At 37.7% G+C, this 21,244-nt stretch overlaps 1 protein-coding gene across 1 annotated transcript in view; it reads right to left on the bottom strand.

Annotated features, from left to right (window-relative positions):
• Nucleotides 1–21,244, bottom strand: part of LOC140229596 (complement factor H-like) — a 166,203-nt gene that overhangs the window by 112,040 nt on the left and 32,919 nt on the right. Inside the window, 2 exon segments of the mRNA XM_072309841.1 lie at nt 17,378–17,588; nt 18,540–18,719. Coding sequence (XP_072165942.1) covers nt 17,378–17,588; nt 18,540–18,719 — 391 coding nt within the window.

Raw genomic sequence — 21,244 nt, 5'->3', positions numbered from 1 at the left:
GGACACTATCTTGGGTATGTAAATTAGGGTCAAAGGTTAAAAAATGTTTCATCCTGTATCTTGGTGAATACATCGTCGGTGTTTTCACGAACCGACGCTATTTCGATTTTGGTCAAAATTTTCAAAATCGAGATATTGGTACCAAATGAAAGTGCTTTCAAAACTCTACCAAATCCCCAAATTTTAGATTACAAAATTAATTATTCTTAATTCTATCAAAGAAAGAAAAAAACGACGGTACCCGAAATATCGAGAAATTGAGAAAAAGGGGTTTCACGAACCGACGCAGGAAAGATACGCCGGTTCGTGAAACCCGAATTGCTAGGGTGAAGAGCAATGCGGGTTTTACGAACCGTCGCGGTTGCATTATTTTGAGCGTTGTTCAACTTACTGGCCTAGAATTAGGTTTTGGCCCTAATCCAGATATCAGAGTGAGAACCAAACCTTCTGAAAGATGAATGACGGCCTAAGCCAGCCCACTGTCCACAAGTGAAGTGAATGGTAAGCTATAATCCTGTATCTGTATCTGTATGGTTTAGTCAGCAAAATGTCCAGGAAGACACATCCATGATCCACGCTAACTTGTAGAGAGGCACTACGTGTGGATAGAGCGCGACTATTGAAATTGCATCAAATTTTGCTTGAACAGGGACAATGATGGGCATTGAACCACTGCGTTGGGGAGTTGGTTCCAGTCTTTAACAGTCGTTATGAAGAAGGAATCCCGGAAAACTGTAGCTCTGTGTCGTTGTTGAATAAATTTTTGATTATTGCCTCTGGTGTGACGTGCGTTAGGTTGAACATAATTATATAGGGGGACGTTGACTAGACCGTTTTTCATTTTGTACAACATGCAAAGCCTCTGATGCTTTCTCCTTGTCTGGAGCGATTCCCAGCCCAACTCGGATAATGCCCTTGTAACAGATCCCTCTTCCCTGGTGTAGGTGTTCGTGCAGAATCTGGCTGCCTGCCGTTGGATTCGCTCGAGAGAATTGATGGAGTGTTTGGTGGTAGGGTCCCAGACGGATGATGCGTATTCGAGTATGGGTCTCACTAGGGCCACATATGTAGCAGATTTCACTTTCGTATCACAGTTCCATAGGTTTCTGCGGATGACATTCTGCACATATTGGGCTTTCTTAAGAACTTGCTGAACATGGGGGTTCCAGTTTAAGGTGTTGGATAAGGTGATGCCCAGATAGGGGTGGGACGAAACACTCTTCAATTCGGAATTACAAAATTGATATATGTTGTGGGGAGGATTTCTTTTGCCAAAAGTAATAGTACAACATTTAGATGGGTTGAAGTTCATTAGCCAGGTATCCTGCCAGTTTTCCAGTGATTTTAGGTCATCCTGAAGAATACCGACATCTTGGGAAGATGAGATGGGTGAATAAAGCAGACAATCGTCAGCAAATAGTCTGGCTTTAGAAGAAACAGCATTTGGTAAGTCGTTTATATATAACAGGAACCATAGAGGACCAGTGACTGTGCCTTGAGGTACACCTGAGGTGACGCTCGCAGATGAAGAGGAATGACCGTTCAGGACAACTCGTTGGGTGCGATTGGTGAGAAAATTCCGGACCCACGTGGATATCTCACCGTCAAGTCCATAATATTTCAATTTAGAGATGAGTCGGCGGTGTGGAACCTTATCAAAGGCTTTGGTGAAGTCTAACAGTGCCGCATCAACCAAGTTGTTTTTATTCAATTCATGGCTGATATCATGTATGGTTATAAGATGAGTTGGGTTTCAGTTGATCTCTTGGCCCTAAAGCCATGTTGGTAGTCCGAGAGGATATTATGGGATTCAAGGTGTTTCATCACGTGACTATGGATAATGTGTTCCATAACTTTGCACACTACCGATGTAAGTGAGATGGGACGGTAATTAGCGGGACATCTTCTGCTGCCCTTTTTAAAGACAGCAGCAATATTTGCCTCCTTCCATCCCTGTGGGACAATGCCGGAGTTGATCGATGACTGGAAGAGGTCTTGTAGTGGCATAGCTAACTGTTGGGCACCAATTTTCAGGAACCATGAAGGTATGCCGTCTGGGCCAGGAGATTTGTTAGAGTTCAGACCTTTGAGTAATTTAAGTACTCCATCTTCAGTAATAGTAAGATGATCAATCTGTTTGTGTGGACTGTCGCCAAGCAAGGGGACGTTACCGTCGGGTTCAACCGTGAAAACACTTTGAAATTGATCACTAAGTATATTGGCTTTTAGGTGATCTTCGCTGACTAATCCTATTAAAATCATGCTCAAAATAACAGTTTTAGTTGGACTACCATAACCATTAATTGCGGTAGAGTGTAGTCCCATGTATTCAATCGCGTGATGCTTATGAAGCCTAGTCTGTAAACGCCATCCAATTTCAAATTAGATCCCAAATCATATTATTTATAGTTTCTTTTCAACTTATGTCGTTACTTCTGAGAGTACTGAGTACTGTAGTCGTAACGTCTGTGTGCAAGACATGCAAGATGTCAAAGTCTCGAAGACACTCATGGCTATTCAAAGCCTTGACTTGGGTTGAAAATGAAATCATGAGATTGACAAAGTAGGCCTACTAAACTAAAAAAAAAAAAAAAGGAAAAAGTCTTAGGCCTAAAGTAAAACTCAAAGGAAGAGTAAAGAATAAAGGTAGACATGTTAGACTTTGACTTTCAAGTCTAACTATTAAGTCTAAGTTAAGACTTTACTTGTTATACCAGTTACTAAAACTAAGATCAGCTGAAGTCTAAGACCAAGTCAAATTAACACAGAGTCTATCATAGTCTAGCTCTAGATCTACATCTAGACTAGTGGTAATAGTAGGTAGAGTCCACCCATTTTCCCCCCAATTTTTATTGGTCCATTCCTGAAAAAGTTACTGGTCAGTGTCCAACAGTGATTTTTCCTGGTCAGGGACCGTCGGACCAGTGCCAGTGTGCAGCGTTGGTGTAGATGTCATCTATGACAGTATGTGGTCTAGTGATACTACCTAAACACTACGAGTACTCTACAGGTTAGGTGGCTTTCCTGTACAGTGCAGTGTTATAGTATACTTGTGAATTCAGCCTTAGTACCGTACTGTGTGTAGATATGTGACATTATGTCTAACGTTAGTTCGAGTGGAGTACCTTTGAAGCACAGCGGTGGGGCTTTTTTTCCCTAAAACTTGTGAATGCGGCCCAACCAAATGGCGTTTACATATTTACGCGTGATTGATAGTGATACAGTAGCGCTGTAGATTTCCACAGCAGCCATACATAATCTTTTGTCCTTTCTTCTTTCCTTTTTTCCGTTTGTTCTTTCACCCTTTTTATTTTTGGGATCGAAGGACTTCTAAGAAATGTCCCTCGACTGATTTAACCAGGACTCTTGAGTCCTGGTAAACCTAACCTAACCGAGTAACCGTTAACGTTTGTTAGGCCTAAAATAACAGTAACACTGACTTAGCCCTGTATTGACTTTGTCTTTGGCAGACTTACTGAGATGGCGAGTCTAACTCTTTAACGTTAGTCTAAACGTAGTCGTTAGATCTGTCAGTGTCAGTGTCACCAGTTATTGTATATGGTGCCATCTCTAATGTACGTTAAATGTTGATGTTAGTTATCTATGTCAACTTACTGATTCAGTAATAGTGGTACTGTCATTCTGTTGGATATCGCCGCAATATCATCCGTGACGTGTTAATTTCGTGTCACAAAGACAAAAGTTGCCAAGATCTAATAGTATTAGATGTCTAGATCTAGATGTAGTCTAGATCTAAGTAATATAAATTCTGTGTAACTTAAAAGTGAAAGGTCTAGACTTCACTTAGTCTATAATTAGACCAGACATTCATGAGGGAAAGGCCTATTTAGTAGATCTATTCTTATTCTATTTTAACGTCAATTCCTACTAACTCGCCACGTGTTATTCCTAAGGCCAAGGACTTCCGGGTTAGTGATTTTTTTTTTTCATAAATACCAAACAGCAGACATGTTTCATTTGCATTCTTGCACAGACTTCATGAAAATAATTACGTATTATGTGCAGTATCAAAGAAATATGATGCACATGCCAATGCCAGTGTTTTATAGGTGAATGGTTAATACCTTTAAAAGCTGAATGATAATGTAGAGTCTAGGTCTAATTAAGATGTTACAGTCTCTGATAAGAAACAGGTTTGATTGTCATAGACTGTTTCCCAAATGCAGGTACATGTAGTAATATTCAGCTATTTCAATGCAATGCCTTGTTTACAAGTACATGTAGATTTATATACATGTGAATGATAATTCAATTTCTACATGAGACTTACTAAGTGCTAAACATAATATCTTGCATCAGTAAAATGTGTAAATGACGAGACAATTTGAATATGCATCAAAGACGAACAGCAGCATTTTTTGACATTCTTTGATCCTGCATAGGCTTACCATTTTGTTTTATGTTTAATATAAATAGAGCAAAATAATTTCAACTTCAGTTTTGTTGGCTGATTTTTTTTTTCTTCTCAAAATTAAAGTTGTATCTTGTACCATGATGTTTGATTTTAATCAAAAGTTCTTAATTTCTTTCTTTTCTTTCAGATGACTGGTGCCATGTAGTAGCGAAGAACTGGACTGTCTCAGAAAAGAAACGGAAAAGTACAAGGTCGCGTACATCATCAACGGATGTGAATACAATGGTAATGTAGAGTCTAGGTCTAATTAAGATGTTAAAGGTATTAGCCCACATTTGTAAACCTGCAGCAATTGGTCTCATAGTTAGCATGTGTCAGGAGAGAAATTTATCTTTGATTTTGCCAGTGAAGTAAAATCGAATTTGTTTGAGTTTGCAAAGATTTAGAGTTTTAAAGCTGTCCTAGAAAGCCACTAGGTCAAACTGCGAGAAAGTGACTGTCTGGAAATTCACATTAAATGAGACAAAGTAAAAGTAAAAGAATAAACTGACATAGCAACAGCATGTCTAAATCAGTCAAAATTCAGACAGGGCAGTCGCATGAAATGAGACAAAGCAAAAGTTAAAGAAATAGCATGGCAACAGCATGCCCAGTTTGCAGTATTATGTATTGACTCAGACTATAGAAATTGAGTGAATAGAGGTGTTATGTAATAGCTCCCATCCAGGTGGTGGCTAGGAATGTTCTCTAGCTCGGTCGAGACTCAGCTATGTCAGTGTCACTAGGGTGTTGGTCGTAATTTGTTGTTCACAAGTTCATGAGTGAAGATGTTATGTAACAGCAGTCTAGACGACGGCTAGACATATTGTGTACAGTTTCAATAGGGCTATATTTAAGCAGGATGATTGGACGATTTCTTTGATGTAGGAAAGCCATGAAAAGGCAAGTGTATGGGAGTGTAAGGGACTTTAGTGTTAATCTCTATGGCTAGGGGAGCTATTAAAAAGCTGAGTAATGTAGAGGATCGGGGAGAAACACTTTAATCAGACATCCAGCATAGATCTCCGCTTAGGCAGCAGTCGTTTTTCTTGGGGTTTTCCACGTCGGTGAGATGCGAGCTCCAGCTGCCGTTATAAACTGAACTTGGACAATTATGATCCGAACTTTGGTACGGAGCTCAATCTCCATTTGCCTGCTCGTCGTCGCTTGAGCTCGGGCATCGCGGGTCAAGGCAGGAGTCTGCGTGGTTGCAGGGACTAGTGAAGGCCGAGGAGCTGAGAGGACCGCCGATAGGGTAGCGTCTAGCTGAGTGGCCAAGTCAAAGGGTGCTTCCAAGAGACAAGCCAAGCGACTGTGCCGAGGTCGACGACGAGTGTATCCGGCATCGATGACGACTGAGCCAAGTTGAGGGGATCACCAGTTCGGGTCATCCAAGATAACCCAGTTATGTATTTGTGATTTGTTTCATACTATCTTTTATGCTCAATTGTGATATGCTGTGAACGAGAAAGCTACAAAGACTTGAAAGATTAAACTCGGGCATAACCGTATACGAACAGCTTGAATTTCCATTATTTCGGTGTCAGAGTAGCAGAGAGAGAGAAAAAAAAGTCACTCACGTGACAATTTGGAGGTCCCACCGAGACATTCTGCTACCTGATAAGAAAACATTATTCAGATACTCTTTTAACATGCTTTAGGCTTAAACGCGATGTTTGTGTTTGATGGAAATTCCATTGCTCAATCATACACATTACTGTCATATATTACATGTTATTATTGTCGATATAATAACTGTTTCGTACGTTTGATCGGAAACATTACCCCAGTGTGAATCGTACGAATATGTCGCCTTACGTGACAGTTTGATTGAAGTTTTTCTCCCCAAGGTTATGCCCTTGGTGTTGCCTACTAGAGGCACATGTGTGATGTGGATTCGGGTATTGAATCTGTGTGGAGTGTTGCTCCGTTTTCAAGGTTACGCCCTTGGTGTTGCATGTTATATGCATGTTTGATAGATTCGGGTTTGTGTGCATGAGTCTATGTGGAGTGTTACTCCTTTTTCAAAGTTACGCCCTTGGTATTGCCGGTTAGAGGCAGTGTGATAGATTCAGGGTTTGCATGCATGAATGAATCTGTGCGCGAGTCTATGTGGAGTGTTAGGCCTACTCCTTTTTCAAGGTTACGCCCTTGGTGTTGCCGGTTAGAGGCAGTTTGATAGACTCGGGGTTTGCGTGCATGAATCAGTCTGTGCGGAGTATTACTTTGTTGCAAGGTTACGCCCTTGATGTCGCCTGGTATAGGCATGTTTGATGGATTGTAGTGTTGGGTTTGTAGTTGTACAGTCCCAAATCAATTGAAATAATTTATAACTCAACCTCGGGCTGCACTGAATTATCTGTTGGCATGGCTGAAGTAAAGATAATGTTAATCAATCAATCTTTCATGACCATTCTGTTTTTTTTTTTCAATGTATATATTCATACACTCGTCATTCAGATGACATCCAATGGGTATAAAAAGAAATTAAAAATACCATTAAAAAGATCAACTTCGTATCGATCCACAAATATAGTGAAACTCGTTCCCCATCATCCCCTGCCTATTCAAAGGAATCTGAAATGACCTGAGCAGGACAAGGACAATGCAACGTTTTATTAACAGATAAATGAGGAATAAACACACTAAACGAAATTTCGATACAACGAAAGAAAAATCGTCAGTTCTGAGGACTTCATAATAACGGGAGAGCACTTTGCAGACAAATGAGGCCCAACAACAGTGAAAACCAGATTAATAAGAATCAAAATAAAAAATAGAATAAGATCTATACATAAATCATTGCTGACACCTTGAAAATCTCTTTCCCATTTGAAAAAAAAAAAAAAACGTTTATCAAATGAATGATTATATCTATAAGCTTAAAGGACAAGTCCACCTTCATATATACATAAGGATTGAGAAGATGCAGCAATATTAGTAGAACACATCAGTGAAAGTTTGAGGAAAATTGGACAATCCGTTCAAAAGTTACGAATATTTTAAGTATCTGCGCAGTCACTGCTGGAAGAGAAGACTACTACAGTGTATGAAGGCACATGCGTACAACTATATAAGCAAAATAAAAAGAGAATTTCACAAAACTTTACTTTTTGAATAAAGTGCACAGTTTTTCGACTTGCTACTGACGTATGTTAAGGGTAATATTATTCCCCCTGCCTTCTGAAAGAGAGAAGTCGAGTGTTCTTTTGTTATGGGAGAAAAATGGGAATATTTTGAATTTTCTTTATTCTTTCTTTATATCGTTGTACTCATGTGATATCACAAGCTATAGTAGTCTTTTCATCCAGCCGTGACTGAGCAGAAACTTCAAAAATTCATAACTTTTTAACGGATTGTCCGACTTTGCTCAAACTCTCACTGATGTGTTCTACTGCTGTGTTCACTCAACCCACATGTCTAGTAAGGTGAACTTGTCCTTTAAGGTATGCCTACCGCATGTTGGCCATGGAACCGTCCAGCTACCATCTTGGCAAGACGTCAACACCGTAGACTGATTGGGTTGAATGCGATAACCGTCGTTACACACGGTGCTGACATTGAGGGCGTCCCCATGTCTGTACCCTTCAGTCGAAGGGGTTCGTAAAATGTTGGTACCGCTGTTTGAAATACTGTAGCTTCCTGATGGGTTAGCAGGTGGCAGACATTTCAGTACCTCTGTAAGGATTGAGTTTGTGCAAGATTGAAAGGGTTGAGAACAAGTGGGGATCTTTAAATCGACGCGATAATAGAGAGAAACCAGTATAAAATGTGCTACCAGCATAATTTGAGTGGGTCTCTTCTGGCAAATGAATCGTTCCTAGCATGGAGGTACAAAGTACCTTCATGTTCCTAGCAATCCGACCAATCCGAGATATGTAAGCGTTGGACTATTTAATAAGCGTTGGACCATTTTTCTGGGACGATTTAGCTTCTTCAAATCACATTTTGTTGCTTGGGCAAAATAACACACAATATTATAAGTTAGAACACTCTCAATGATGGAGTTGTAGAATAGAGCAACGAGTCTGTCTTCCACATGGAGCTTTTTCAGGGTCCTAACGAAGTAAAGCCTCTGATTTGCTTCTTTCTGCAATGATTCGTTATTTTTTAACCAGTTTAGTGAGTTGCTTATGGTCGTATACCCAAGTACTTGTATTCCTGGACTGAATTGTTCCACTACTACCCCGTGAATTGTAATCCCTCGATGATGTCTATCAAGAGAGAGTTGCTTCCATACTGTGGAAGATTATGCAGGACCCCACCCACCCACTCAACGAAAACTTTACCTTCAACCGTTCAGGAATTCGCTTGTGTGTTCCACGTACTCAGAAAACCCGTTTCAGGCAATCGTTCATCCCTAACGCCATACATCAATATAATGCGCAAGTCCGAAGGTCAGTGTCACACCCGTCATGAATTCCTTACCCAGATATCAATTGATTGTAATAATTATGGATAATCTCATTTTTCTTTTGGTGTATCAGATGTAACATTGATGTAACATTACATTGATGACGTAATTCTAAAATATTTGCGTGTAAGAAGAATTTACTCACACAAACACACACACAAACGCGCACCCATACACACACTCACACATACAAGATACATACCACCTTTACTCACACTATATCTCATATTACTCTCAAATGCTATAGCACACACATGCATCTCACCATGTATATATATATTTTCGTAACTCATATGTTGTAATTAAAGATCATATTATATTGTTTTTTTTTCTTTAAACGAAAACATTATATGAGCTATTATTGACAGTTTTCTTTTTATGACTTATATGATACAGAACTTTTTGGCCAAAATTGATTTACAAGACAGTTGTATATTATCCATACTTGGTCTATTTCATATGCTATCCTTAAATGTATACATTGGGCAAGCAGAATTATATGTTATGCAATATGTACCTTTGAATTATGATGAATTTGTCAATTCGTAATATGTAATGTAATTTTTTGTCTTGTTCACTATGTAGTCCATGGACTACATGTAAAAAAACCGGTGAAAAGAGAATATCCTTCATGGACAATAAAGCAATTCATTCATTCATTCATATCATAAACTCTACTACCCGTTCAAATGAGAGAAAATGACTACGAGATGTTGCTTTCTCGTCACCGAAAGAAATAAATGGGAGGACGAGAGCTTTTAAACTTTAAGTCGGCCTTGTGCAAAATCTTTTAATCCGTCGAATTTTGTATTTGCTCCTTCTGCCGCTTTTTCCTTGTTTGGTGTTTGTTATTGCTTATTTTGGGTATTTCAAGGACCTCGGTAGAGTAGAATAGACGGCAAATATCATTTCATTTCTATCAGATAAAGCACTGCAAAAACAATCATTGCTGTACCGTGTCCACACTGCATACACCAATCAGATGTCCGTATAAAGTCATTTATTTTTAACACCTATATATTGCAACATTCTTTGCAGCCATGAGCTTAATTTGTTTTGGTTGTTGTTGTCGTCACACTTAATTCTCATGCAGAAAAAGATCCCTAGAAAACACATTACGCTATAAATATTAAAGGAGACATCACCCTCTTCGCTGCTTACAATAGACGGCTTTAGACTCATAACAAATAATAGAACATGGAAGAAAGGAGGAGGAGTCGGATTTTATGTGTCACAGAATTTAGATTGTGTTTTTTTGGAAAAATATAGCGTGATGTCAGAAGTTTTTGAGAGTGTATTTATTGAGGTCAAAACCTTAAATAAAGGTAATATTATAATTGGGGAGATTTATCGACCACCCAGCTCAAACCCTGCTGAATTTTTAGAGTCATTTTGCGGCCTTATTTCAAGCAGTTATTTTGATAGTAAGACATGTTTTGTCATGGGTGACTTTAACCTCAATCTTCTTAATTACAACGATAATCTTATGTGCGCAGATTTTCTGAACCTTATGTTGTCGAAATCATTCATTCCCCTTACAAGAAAACCGACTCGAATAACCGATGATGTGTCTACTCTTATTGATAACATTTTTGTAAATGACTTATTTTCTGACATCACATCTGGCATAATAGTTTCTGACGTCACTGATCATTTTCCAATCTATGCCCTTGTGTCAAATTTTATGACTGCTAATGTTTCTCACACCCACAATCCGGGTATTCGTGTAATGTCTGAATCTAACCTTAATAAACTTAGGGAGAAATTAAGTTCAGAAGATTGGTCCACTGTATACTCTCAAAGCGATACTGATTTAGCATTTGAAAATTTTATGAATATTTTGACCACTAACTATGAATCTAGTGTTCCTCTTCAAAGACCTCACCATTCAAATTATAAAAAAGTACCTCGACAACCATGGGTAACAAAATCTCTACTCAGGTCCATTAACCGCAAGAATAGTCTTTTTCATAAATATCGCAAAGATCCATGCCCTCAAAATAAATCAAGATATACTCGATATCGGAATATATTGACATCCTTAATACGTGTTGCTAAGCGGAATTATTTTTCGCGACAGTTTGTTAAATATAAACACGATGTGAAGAGTACGTGGAAGGTGATTAACGAGACACTCAAATACAAAACCAATACTGATCTTCCCAAATATATTTCGGCGGACGGCCGGCAGATTAACGATCCGGTTAGCATGGCGGAATCTTTTAATAATTATTTCGCAAGTCTTGGTCCACATCTTGCCAGTAAAATCCCGAAATCCCCAACTGAATATCATAGATATTTAGGTAATAGGAATCCTCAATCAATATTTTTTGAACCTATTGTTGAAGAAGAAATTGTTGATATCGTCAAGAATCTAAACGATAAAAAAAGTTCAGGATATGATGGAATTACAAATTTTCTTTTAAAAAATGTTTTGAATCAAATCATTTCTCCTTTAACATACATTTTTAATCAATCTCTAGTTAATGGTAAAGTCCCCAATAAAATGAAAGTTGCAAAAGTTGTCCCTATCTTTAAGAAGGGACAGAAAGATTTGGTGAATAATTACCGACCAATTTCTCTATTGACTTCGATCTCTAAAATCCTTGAAAGGTTAGTTTACACGCGATTATTGAAATTTCTCACAAATCATAATATTTTATCAGATTCTCAGTTTGGTTTCAGAAAACATTATAATACAACCCATGCTTTACTCACTTTTATAGACAAGGTAGCTCATGCTATAGATAATTTTGAGCATACAATTGGAGTTTTTCTTGGTTTCTCTAAAGCTTTTGATACGATAGATCACGAAATTTTATTTTCTAAACTGTATCATTATGGAATTCGCGGGCCACCTCTCGAATGGTTTAAGAGTTACTTAACTGATAGAAAGCAATTTGTTAACATTAACGGCTATGATTCGCAGTTAAAACTTATTTCATGTGGAGTCCCACAGGGCTCCCTCTTGGGCCCACTTTTATTTATTTTATACATAAATGACCTTCAAAAATCATCGCCAATTTTATCATTTATTTGTTTTGCTGATGACACAAGTTTGTTTTGTTCTCATCGAGACCCTAATACATTAATTGATATGATGAATACTGAGCTTAGGTCTGTGCAATCCTGGATTTATGCCAACAAATTATCCCTGAATATAGAAAAAACTTATTATATGGTATTCAGTAATTCTTTGAATGTTGTCCCACATGAGATCAAAATAAATGATATATGTTTAACGCAGGTCAATAACGCAAAGTTTTTAGGGCTTTGGATTGACCGAGAATTATCTTGGAAAACTCATATTAATTTTGTAAGTAAAATTTTGTCCAGAAATATTGGAATTTTAAACAAGCTTAAACATTTGTTCCCTGTTTATATTTTGCAGAGTATATATTCTTCTTTAATATCTCCACACTTTAATTATGGAATTTTGGCGTGGGGAAATGCAATCAATTTACTATTAGATTCCCTTCTTCGTATTCAAAAGCGTGCAATAAGAATTATAAACCACGCCGGATATTTTGCTCATACCAACTGTTTTTTTCATCAAAACAGAATTCTGAAAATTCCAGACCTATTTCATTATAATCTTGGAATTTTCATGTATAAACTAACAACTAATGAGTTACCATCCGTTTTTATTCACATGTTCAAAAGAAATCGCTCTATTCATTGCTACCCCACTCGTCAGAGTGACGCTTATCACCTTCCCCGTACTCGCACTATTTTTGCAAAGAAAACAATTATGTTTACTGGACCCAGATACTGGAATGACCTCCCTCAAGATATTACTTCTTCCTTATCCTTATTCACCTTCAAACGCAAACTAAAACGGCTATTACTTAGTGGATACACACTACCCGGCTCTTAGCAACATTTTTTTAATACCCCCAGTCTTTTGTCTTTGTCTGCAGCTCCAAGTTATTTGACGATACCGTTATAGCACTTTTTGTGTGTGTGTGTGTAAACACGGCGAAATATGTACAGTCTCGTTTAAGCGATACTAAAGTATTCATGTGGTTCGATAGTTCGTTTTTAATACTGATTTTGCACTGGTACAATTTAAGTTGGTCGAGATGAACATGTCCGTTCTCCGTATAATTTCACGCCTATAAACTCGGGAACCTACAGTTTTTACAAGCATCTTTGCTTTTATGTAGGCCCCATCATATTTCTGACATTTATTTGTGATATCCTCAGATGAAAATGACCATTTATATTTGTGCGTAATGTTTGTTTGTCTTTTTTTTTCTTCAAACATAAGATATGGTTGTATATGTTTTGTACTTTTGTTTTATTGTCAATCATTTTGTAATCCCATCACTGAGAAATGGAAATATGCAATAAATAAACTTGAAAACTTGAAACTTGAAATATATAAATATTTCTTTATAAATTTTATCTCTATTTGATATCGAGGGGAAGTGTGAATATCCGGCCTGTCTTGCTAGGTGGGCCATGGTTGAGACCAAATCTTGTTATAGCATGTTGTCAAGCAAGGTGACTGACCGCAGTAACCCGCATCACAACTTTCATTAGTGAATCCATCTACAGACGGGACCTGGTACAAGTGGTTATGTAGTCCTTTCACAATGTACGTTCCTACCGGCGTAAATTGTGACATGCAATTTGGACCAGAAATTGAAAAGAAAAAGGAGATAATATACAAGTAGCAGCAGAAACTGCATTGATAACTTCAACATTATAACGTCAATTTGATTGTCCATTAGAACCTATATTATGGTCAAGTATTCTGAGAACCTTTCTTATACCTATGAATTCCAGCAAGAGTTAAATTTGAGCTAAAAATACACCAGGACGAAACTAATGAAATGTCATAATCCCCGTGGATTTCTTTCAGCCCTCATAAGAAGTTAGCTGCTGTTTTTTCTTTACAAGACGTTACACTGTCTGGTACTTTAGGAGGCAGAGGAGGACCGATTAGACTTTTATAATAAAGTAAATTGCCTTCACACTCTCTCATGTTCTGTGCCCCTTCGAGCAACATCACATAGCCGACCATGTGAACACGCTATAGGGCACTATGAGCTGTCTGTAGGGTTGTTCTATGTCAACCCCAATATTCAGTAATCGGAGTCAACCAGAGTGTAGTCTAGTTCTGGACTTTTTATTTGAGTAACCATGGACATAAATTTGATTTATTTTTTTTTATACATATAAACGGGAGATCGACAAATACAGATCTACTTGGTCGCAACTAGTGGTACATTTACTGATACAGGGCCGTGTTGAACCTTAATGGATTATTATCATGATACATTTCAAATCTCTTTCGATTCTATTATCTGCTAATTGGCAATGGAGGGTGAAATGACACATAGACCAATACAAAGTGTTAAGGCGAGCGTCTTAAAATTCGATCTGTGAAAGTAACGCAAAATATTATATCAACTACAAACAACAACATGAAGGACTTGACAATACACAATTGACAATTGTGCCACACGTATCATCTTACATGAAAAATTATTACATCATTTTACTGATTAGATGGAAGAAACAGAGAAGAAGGATGAGGAGATTACATAGAACACAGTTTCTCATACATACGGTTAGATGGATATTTCGAACATTTCAGTAATGCTTCTAGAACAAAGTAAAGAGCAATAGCTTCTGGAGAGCAGCTTTGAAACAATCAAGATTCGACATGTTCTTTAGAATATCGGATACGAGGCAACTGATTTCATCTGTGCAATCGACCGATCTTCCATGATTTCCTAATATTTGGAACAACAAGTAATTTCATTACAGGAAATTGAATTAATCATGAGAGCTACAGCTGCAATGCCCTGATTAAGTGAACAGCATTGTACGAAACAATAGAATAAGCTTAGGTGTCACAAAGAAGTTTCTTGGGCAATTTTTTTTTTCATTAATAGGCCATCCATTTGTTATGCGCTGTGATAGTGAACGTAAATATTATAACCCCCCTGCCTTGTCGGCCCTATAGGGTCCTACTTAATAAATGTAAAATTTAATTGGAGTTCTTGTATTTTTTTAATGGAGCATGATTTTATGATGTGCTGTATTCTACCAATAATTCGTTCTTGACCAATCTTGTTAATCTCATGAATTTGAACCTCTTCTGCATTTATTCTTGTGTCAGTGTCAGTATCACTGTGAAGCTATTAACAGTTATCAAACCCTCCAACGATCGATCGGTCTAACATTTAGCCTATCAATAGTACCATAGCATGCCTACAATTCATTTCCAAGCAAGCACTTCACATTTTGCACATTGCACTGCTGCACCTTTTTTTTTCTTATTTTTCCCTCCTTATTCTTCCCTTTCTCTCCCTTTATCGCCACTCAGTGACTGGTCATTTGAATGTTATGTTTTTACTTTGTCGCATTGTTTAGACAATCATTTCTGCACGAGATTGTCCTCGTCAAGCGGTTGATTATGATGTTGGCTTTCCTAAGATTCTCGGCACATGTATCGCCAATGCGCAGAAAACTTCTGCGCACGCTGAAAAGCGCTGTCACAGATGCACTGTGGGTTTCCTCGGTGCCCTTGTTCGCTTCCGGTTGTCTCACGCGAGTCGCAGTTCCCATACGATTCAATGGAGTTATTTGACTGCTTTTCTGTTGTTACCTTTTTTTTTTTTCTTGGCTATAATTCAGTTTAAAAGAGTTGAAAGTTTCTAAATTTTACTGATTTGCGGTCACTAAAGTCATGGTTCACTACTGCAAGGCTTCAATGTGCTGTTCACACGATGGAAAGTGAAGAAATTTTCAACAACAACAACAACAAAATACTGTCATGGATAAAGACAGAGTGTGGTCTGAGTGTGTTTGCCGCCTAAACCGGGGCAAGTTTGTCCCGTGAGCAATCCGAAAATGCATCTAAAACGCTGCTCTGCGCACAGCATCCTTGCTATTGGAGATACCGAGAATTCTGTTATATTTAGAATTGCTCAATTTGTCTTTGAACGACAAACACACAGGATCCTACGTTTGCATAAATATATGCATGAAATAATGCCTGTTTGTTTTCATTTTGTATTGTGTTATAAAAGATGTTGAACATTTTGAATTTATCATTTATATGTTTTAACTGTCAGGTTCAAATTAAACTGCGCTTAATTAGTTCGTGAATTCAATTGACTTTGTATTTTATTTATGTATGAAAAAGAAATTCAGAAATCAAATCAAATTTAAAAATTAAGGAAAATAGAGAAAGAAACAGGTAATATTTCCTTTATTTTCATGAATTTTGTTCATTTCACCAATGTCAAGCCTTTGTTAGGATGTATTCTGGCACGGCGTCATTGTTGAGAAGTCCAGGGTCCTGGGGTTGTTTTATGAAGCTGTTCGTAAAGTTACGAACAACTTACGAGCGACTGGTGATCAGTTCTTGCGGTGAATTTTGGAAATTCTAATAAGTATAACAAATCAATAGTCCTCAGTTCTTCACATACCGACCATAGAACTCATCTCAGCTCCGTACATTTTGGGGGCAGAGAGCTACTGTGCACAGACGGTTCACACGCGTACATACACACACACACACACACACACACAGACGCTCGCGCGCGCATTATACACTGTATCATACTCATAATCAGTTGCAGGGGCTTTGCGTCCTGCGTAATAAATATTCATAAAAGACTCCCACTCTAGCCGAGGAGAATGGTATATTTGTGGCTGCGCGTAATAAATAGTCATGACTGAGATGATATCTCGCTTGGTTACGGAAAAAAAAAAGGCGCACCCTGGCATGGCCGGAGGCGTGTTTTTTTAGACGGCACAGATTGGGGACCCTAACCCTAATCCTAACCCTATTCCCTCAAACCCTAGCCCTAACCCTAACCATCAAACCCTAACCCTAACCCTAACCCTAACCCTAAATCCTGACCTTAACCCAACCTGTTTCCCATAGGTTTCATACGCGCCATGCCCCAATCTGTGCCGTCTAAAAAAAAAAAAAAAAAAAAAAGAAAAAAAAAAAAAAAAAAAAAAGCTGGCCGGAGTGAGGGCTGCTCTTGATGGCGCTATACTATGGTCTCAACGAATATAGAGAGGGCCAACATAAGAGAAAGAGAAGGAGTAATCTCTTTCCCACCTTCCTGATGATGACATCTTCCCTCACGACTCGCCCAAGCAGAAGCTTATATACATACAATGCATTAGCAATACTATTATATTTATATTACTTTTATTATTATTATTATCATTATTATTATTATTATTACTATTATTATTATTATCATTATTATTATCAACATTACATTCATATTATCATGATACTGTTATATATTACTATACAGTTGTAAAATGTACCTCTGAGGTCCTTTTATCTTTGTTTGTTTCTTGGCGAGTAGATATATTGTATTTCAGTAAGTATGCTTCAATTGCCAGAATATGATAATCATGTTGCTAACTACTAAAGAAAAAAAAATACACTGAAAAAAAAAAAAACAATCTCCCTTCAGCGTGCTCAAGGGTCAACGGTCTCTGTACGTACCACAACTGTTATGATCTACATACTGAGTAGCTCTGTCGCAAAAGTAAAAGTTCACTTACCACATGTAGGCCACATGACGGACCAGGTCCCATTCACACACGTGGCATATCGATCATTCTCAGGACGGAAACCGGTATCACATATCACTCGGACGGTAATCTCGCTTCCATTGGTGTAGCCCATTGCTGACGTATTCCGAAAATCCTCTCGCTCTGGGAGAGCTACTTGGTAATGACCATTTGTCGTAGAGTTCGGCATGCAGCCACCTGTTAAAATCACGCTTAATTGATTCAGCAATTTAGAATGGTCACGCTGAGATTATAAATTACATGAAAGTATAACATATACTTTTTGAATTATGTTTCTGTTCACGTAATTGATTAATCCCCATCTAAATCTTTAACTCGATTTTAACTTGGACCTACGCTCAACAAGCTCGCTTTTAAGTAGGTTCTTTCATATTTCTTTAAGCATCCATTCACAGATTCCAAACTTATGTTTTATATATTTGCAATATTCTACACATGTATGTCTCCTAGCTGGATATCATGTATTTCATTTAATTTTGTTATATTTGATGTATTTTTTCATCGAGAAATATGAAAATGAATTGAAATTGAAATGATTATGATCAAGATATATGTATACACCATATCATACACATACCGCACACACACACACACATATGTTGGTGTTAGTGTTTGGTACACTCGCGCGTGTATTGGATAGTTATTCGAGTTTGAGTGAAGGAAGTTTGGTAATTCATCAACATAGATATTATCTTATAGTATTCTTTTTTATGAGCTCTTTTTTGAGACATTACTTTTACTTTTGGTGCTGAATGATACTACTCGAATTATTAATATTTGCATAAGCTCGTTTCTTGAGTTAATTCGGATGAGCTCCATCGTGGAGACGCTATGAGCTCCCTCGTGGATACATCATGATTATGGTGTATCTAACATTCTTGTTTGGTACCTGTAAGATTTATTCTGTTTGATTTATGTCAGTATCGTCCGGGGCAAATAATTTGTTGTATAGGGCACCATTTTCCCTCTCTTTATTCTTTAAAACACAACAACAACTACTGATCTTTTATTGGAATGAATAAACGAAACAAACGAACTTTTTACCAGGAATTAACGTCGGTAAGGGGAAAAGACCAACCACAAGAAACCCAAAACATTTTGCTTGAGACGTTAGAACATCGGTCTCACCTGGCGAACAAGTGGGGACTTCCGGGAGGAGGTTGCCACGCCTACATTCCACGCGGCCTGATGGGGCGCCCTCGTAACCGTCATCGCAACCATATTCCACAATGCTTCCATGAGAAATGATGTCACCGACTTCGTAATGCAACAGGTGTCCATTTTCAATAGACAGGGCCGTGCAGTTCTCTGACAAATGTAAGGGGAAATAACAATGACACTTTCAATTCCTGACACTGACGCTAATGAAGTGAGAAATTGTCTATCTTTGTCTAATTAAACTGTGTCATTTATTGTTCTTAGGGACAAACTGTCATAGAAAAAAAAATTGACAAGGGATTGGAATATACCGAAATAAGGGGGAAATAGAAATAACATAAATAAGATTTCAATCATGATTATATGTTTGAAACGAGAGCATTTAAGAGTAGTATGTCATTCGTGTCCATGTCTTGTCCTCCTTGGCTTCATAATGCCTTTCAAATCAACATATCTCCTAAATTATCTGTTGTCCTCAATACCACCCGACTTTATAGGAAACTCTCTCTGAAGAGGTGGGAGGAGAAGCTCTTTTTTTTAACACTGATCCATAACTTGCTGATTACACCATTATGGGCCAACATAGTGATCACCATGAATTGTCTACAGGCATAGAATATTTGTTACTGGATTACGATGTCCCCCAAAAAAATTATTTATGGTGATTGAAATTTGGTTTAGGTTATGGAGCACATCACTTCTATTTATCTTGAACTAAAAGTAAAAGTAAAAATAAGAAAAAAATGTGATGCAGAAGAACTTTTTTTCCCATTTTGTACGAATATGATTTTACAAATATCGGTTCGATTTCTCTGATTAATGAACGTTTGATTTCTGTATTAAAGGACCCTTGGATATTTATTTTTCTTTTTTTTTTCATACAAAATTTTCCAAATGTTTATCGAAAAGTGCACACCTGATCGTTTAGGGAGGTGTTTTTCTTCTCACCTCCCTGCGTCCCTGATTTAAGTTCTAAAAATGCAAATGTCAAATATCACAGGCTAATAAAAAACAAGTAATTACAAAACAACTTAGTCCTAATGTGCATCATAACAGAATTACGGTAATCATGCTTTTGGTCGGCTATCAAATGTAACACATAAATGTAATCAAGTTATCAAAATTATCATTTTACAACCCCTCATACGACTCGTTGTGTAGGCAACTCTACTTGTACACTGCCTATACAACGAATTACGTCTTGAGTTCTGTCAATGACGTCACATCAAGGAGATTCGAGAGATGGAGAAACAACAGCCGTGTTCATTTTGATCCAACGATCGTAGCCTCCACTAAAAAAAAAAAAATAGAACTATGTGTCAACTCGATCTGCCCCACATATAGGAAGCTAATGGATGCACGTCTCATTGCATAATGACCAGCCATTCTTTAAAGGGAAGGTAAACCCAAAGAACAATGTGGATTGAGTGAAAGCAGCAACATTAGTAGAACCCATTAGTGAAAGTTTGAGGAAAATCGGACAATCGATGCAAAAGTTATGAATTAAAGTTTTGGCGTTGGAACCGCTGGATGAGGAGACTACTAGCGGATATGACGTATGAGTGGACAACAATACAAAGAAAATATAAAGGAAATTCAACAAAAATTCACTTTTCTAGAATTATGAAAGAGCAATGGACCAACCGCTTTCAGAAAGCAGGGGGAATAATTGCTACCCTTAACTTATGTCAATATCAAGTTGATGGAATTTGTAATTTTCATGAAAAATTGATTTTTCCAGAATTTTCTTTATATTTTCTTGGTATTGTTGTCCACTCATACGTCATAACCTCTAGTAGTCTCCTCATCCAGCGGTTCCAACATCAAAACTTTAAAAATTCATAACATTTGCATCGATTGTCCGATTTTCTTCAAACTTTCACTGATGTGTTCTATTAATGTTGCTGCTTTCACTCAATCCACATTGCTCTTGGGGTTTATCTTCCCTTTAAGGAAGATATGTCTTTATGATGGTAATTACTTTTCGCTATCCCTACTCACAAACGTTGGGCGGTAGAGAATTGTAAAGATACGGGTGTGCACGAATAGAAATTGCTGAGATATTGCAGAAATAAATATCAAAATCACTCGACTGGACACATCTGGACACTAATCTGATGTACCTATTCATAAAGAACTATATTTGGAGATAATACCATAGCCTCATTTGTCGCAAATAATTGGAGAAGTGATGAATCCGGCTTTCTATGAGGGTTGAATATCAAACATTTCTACAACATACAGCTCAGATTTACACTTTTGCACATATTTTTGGACGGGATTAATTTTTCTTTTATATGCTTTATCATTGGGGAAATTTTGTTCCATTTGATGATCGAGCAGCAAATACTCGATATCTTTTTAGCGTTAAAATGAATCTTCAGATTGCTCTGGAAGACGACGGCTTCAAGCATCAAACGTCAAAGGCACAAATGCACCAGTGGAATTCCTTTGTCCATCCATAGAAAACTAACAGGTTATTGATCAATTATAAACAGGTGGGAGTCCATCTCTTAAACCGCCGATAGGTCGCATCAAGTATGGACAGCATAGCCTACTTTGGGATTGACAAGGAGTGTTCGACCAAGGAGGTTTAATACGTTGGAGTTCCAACTGGCTGCGATTATTCAAACAGTTGTCAGATTTCTATTGATGTACAAAAGAATTCCACAGGT

The sequence above is a fragment of the Diadema setosum genome, chromosome 6, assembly GCF_964275005.1.
Source record: "Diadema setosum chromosome 6, eeDiaSeto1, whole genome shotgun sequence".
NCBI classification, from domain to species: Eukaryota; Metazoa; Echinodermata; class Echinoidea; order Diadematoida; family Diadematidae; genus Diadema; species Diadema setosum.
The sequence above is the reverse complement of the archived record's forward strand: the minus strand, read 5'-3'. Positions and strand labels throughout refer to the sequence as shown.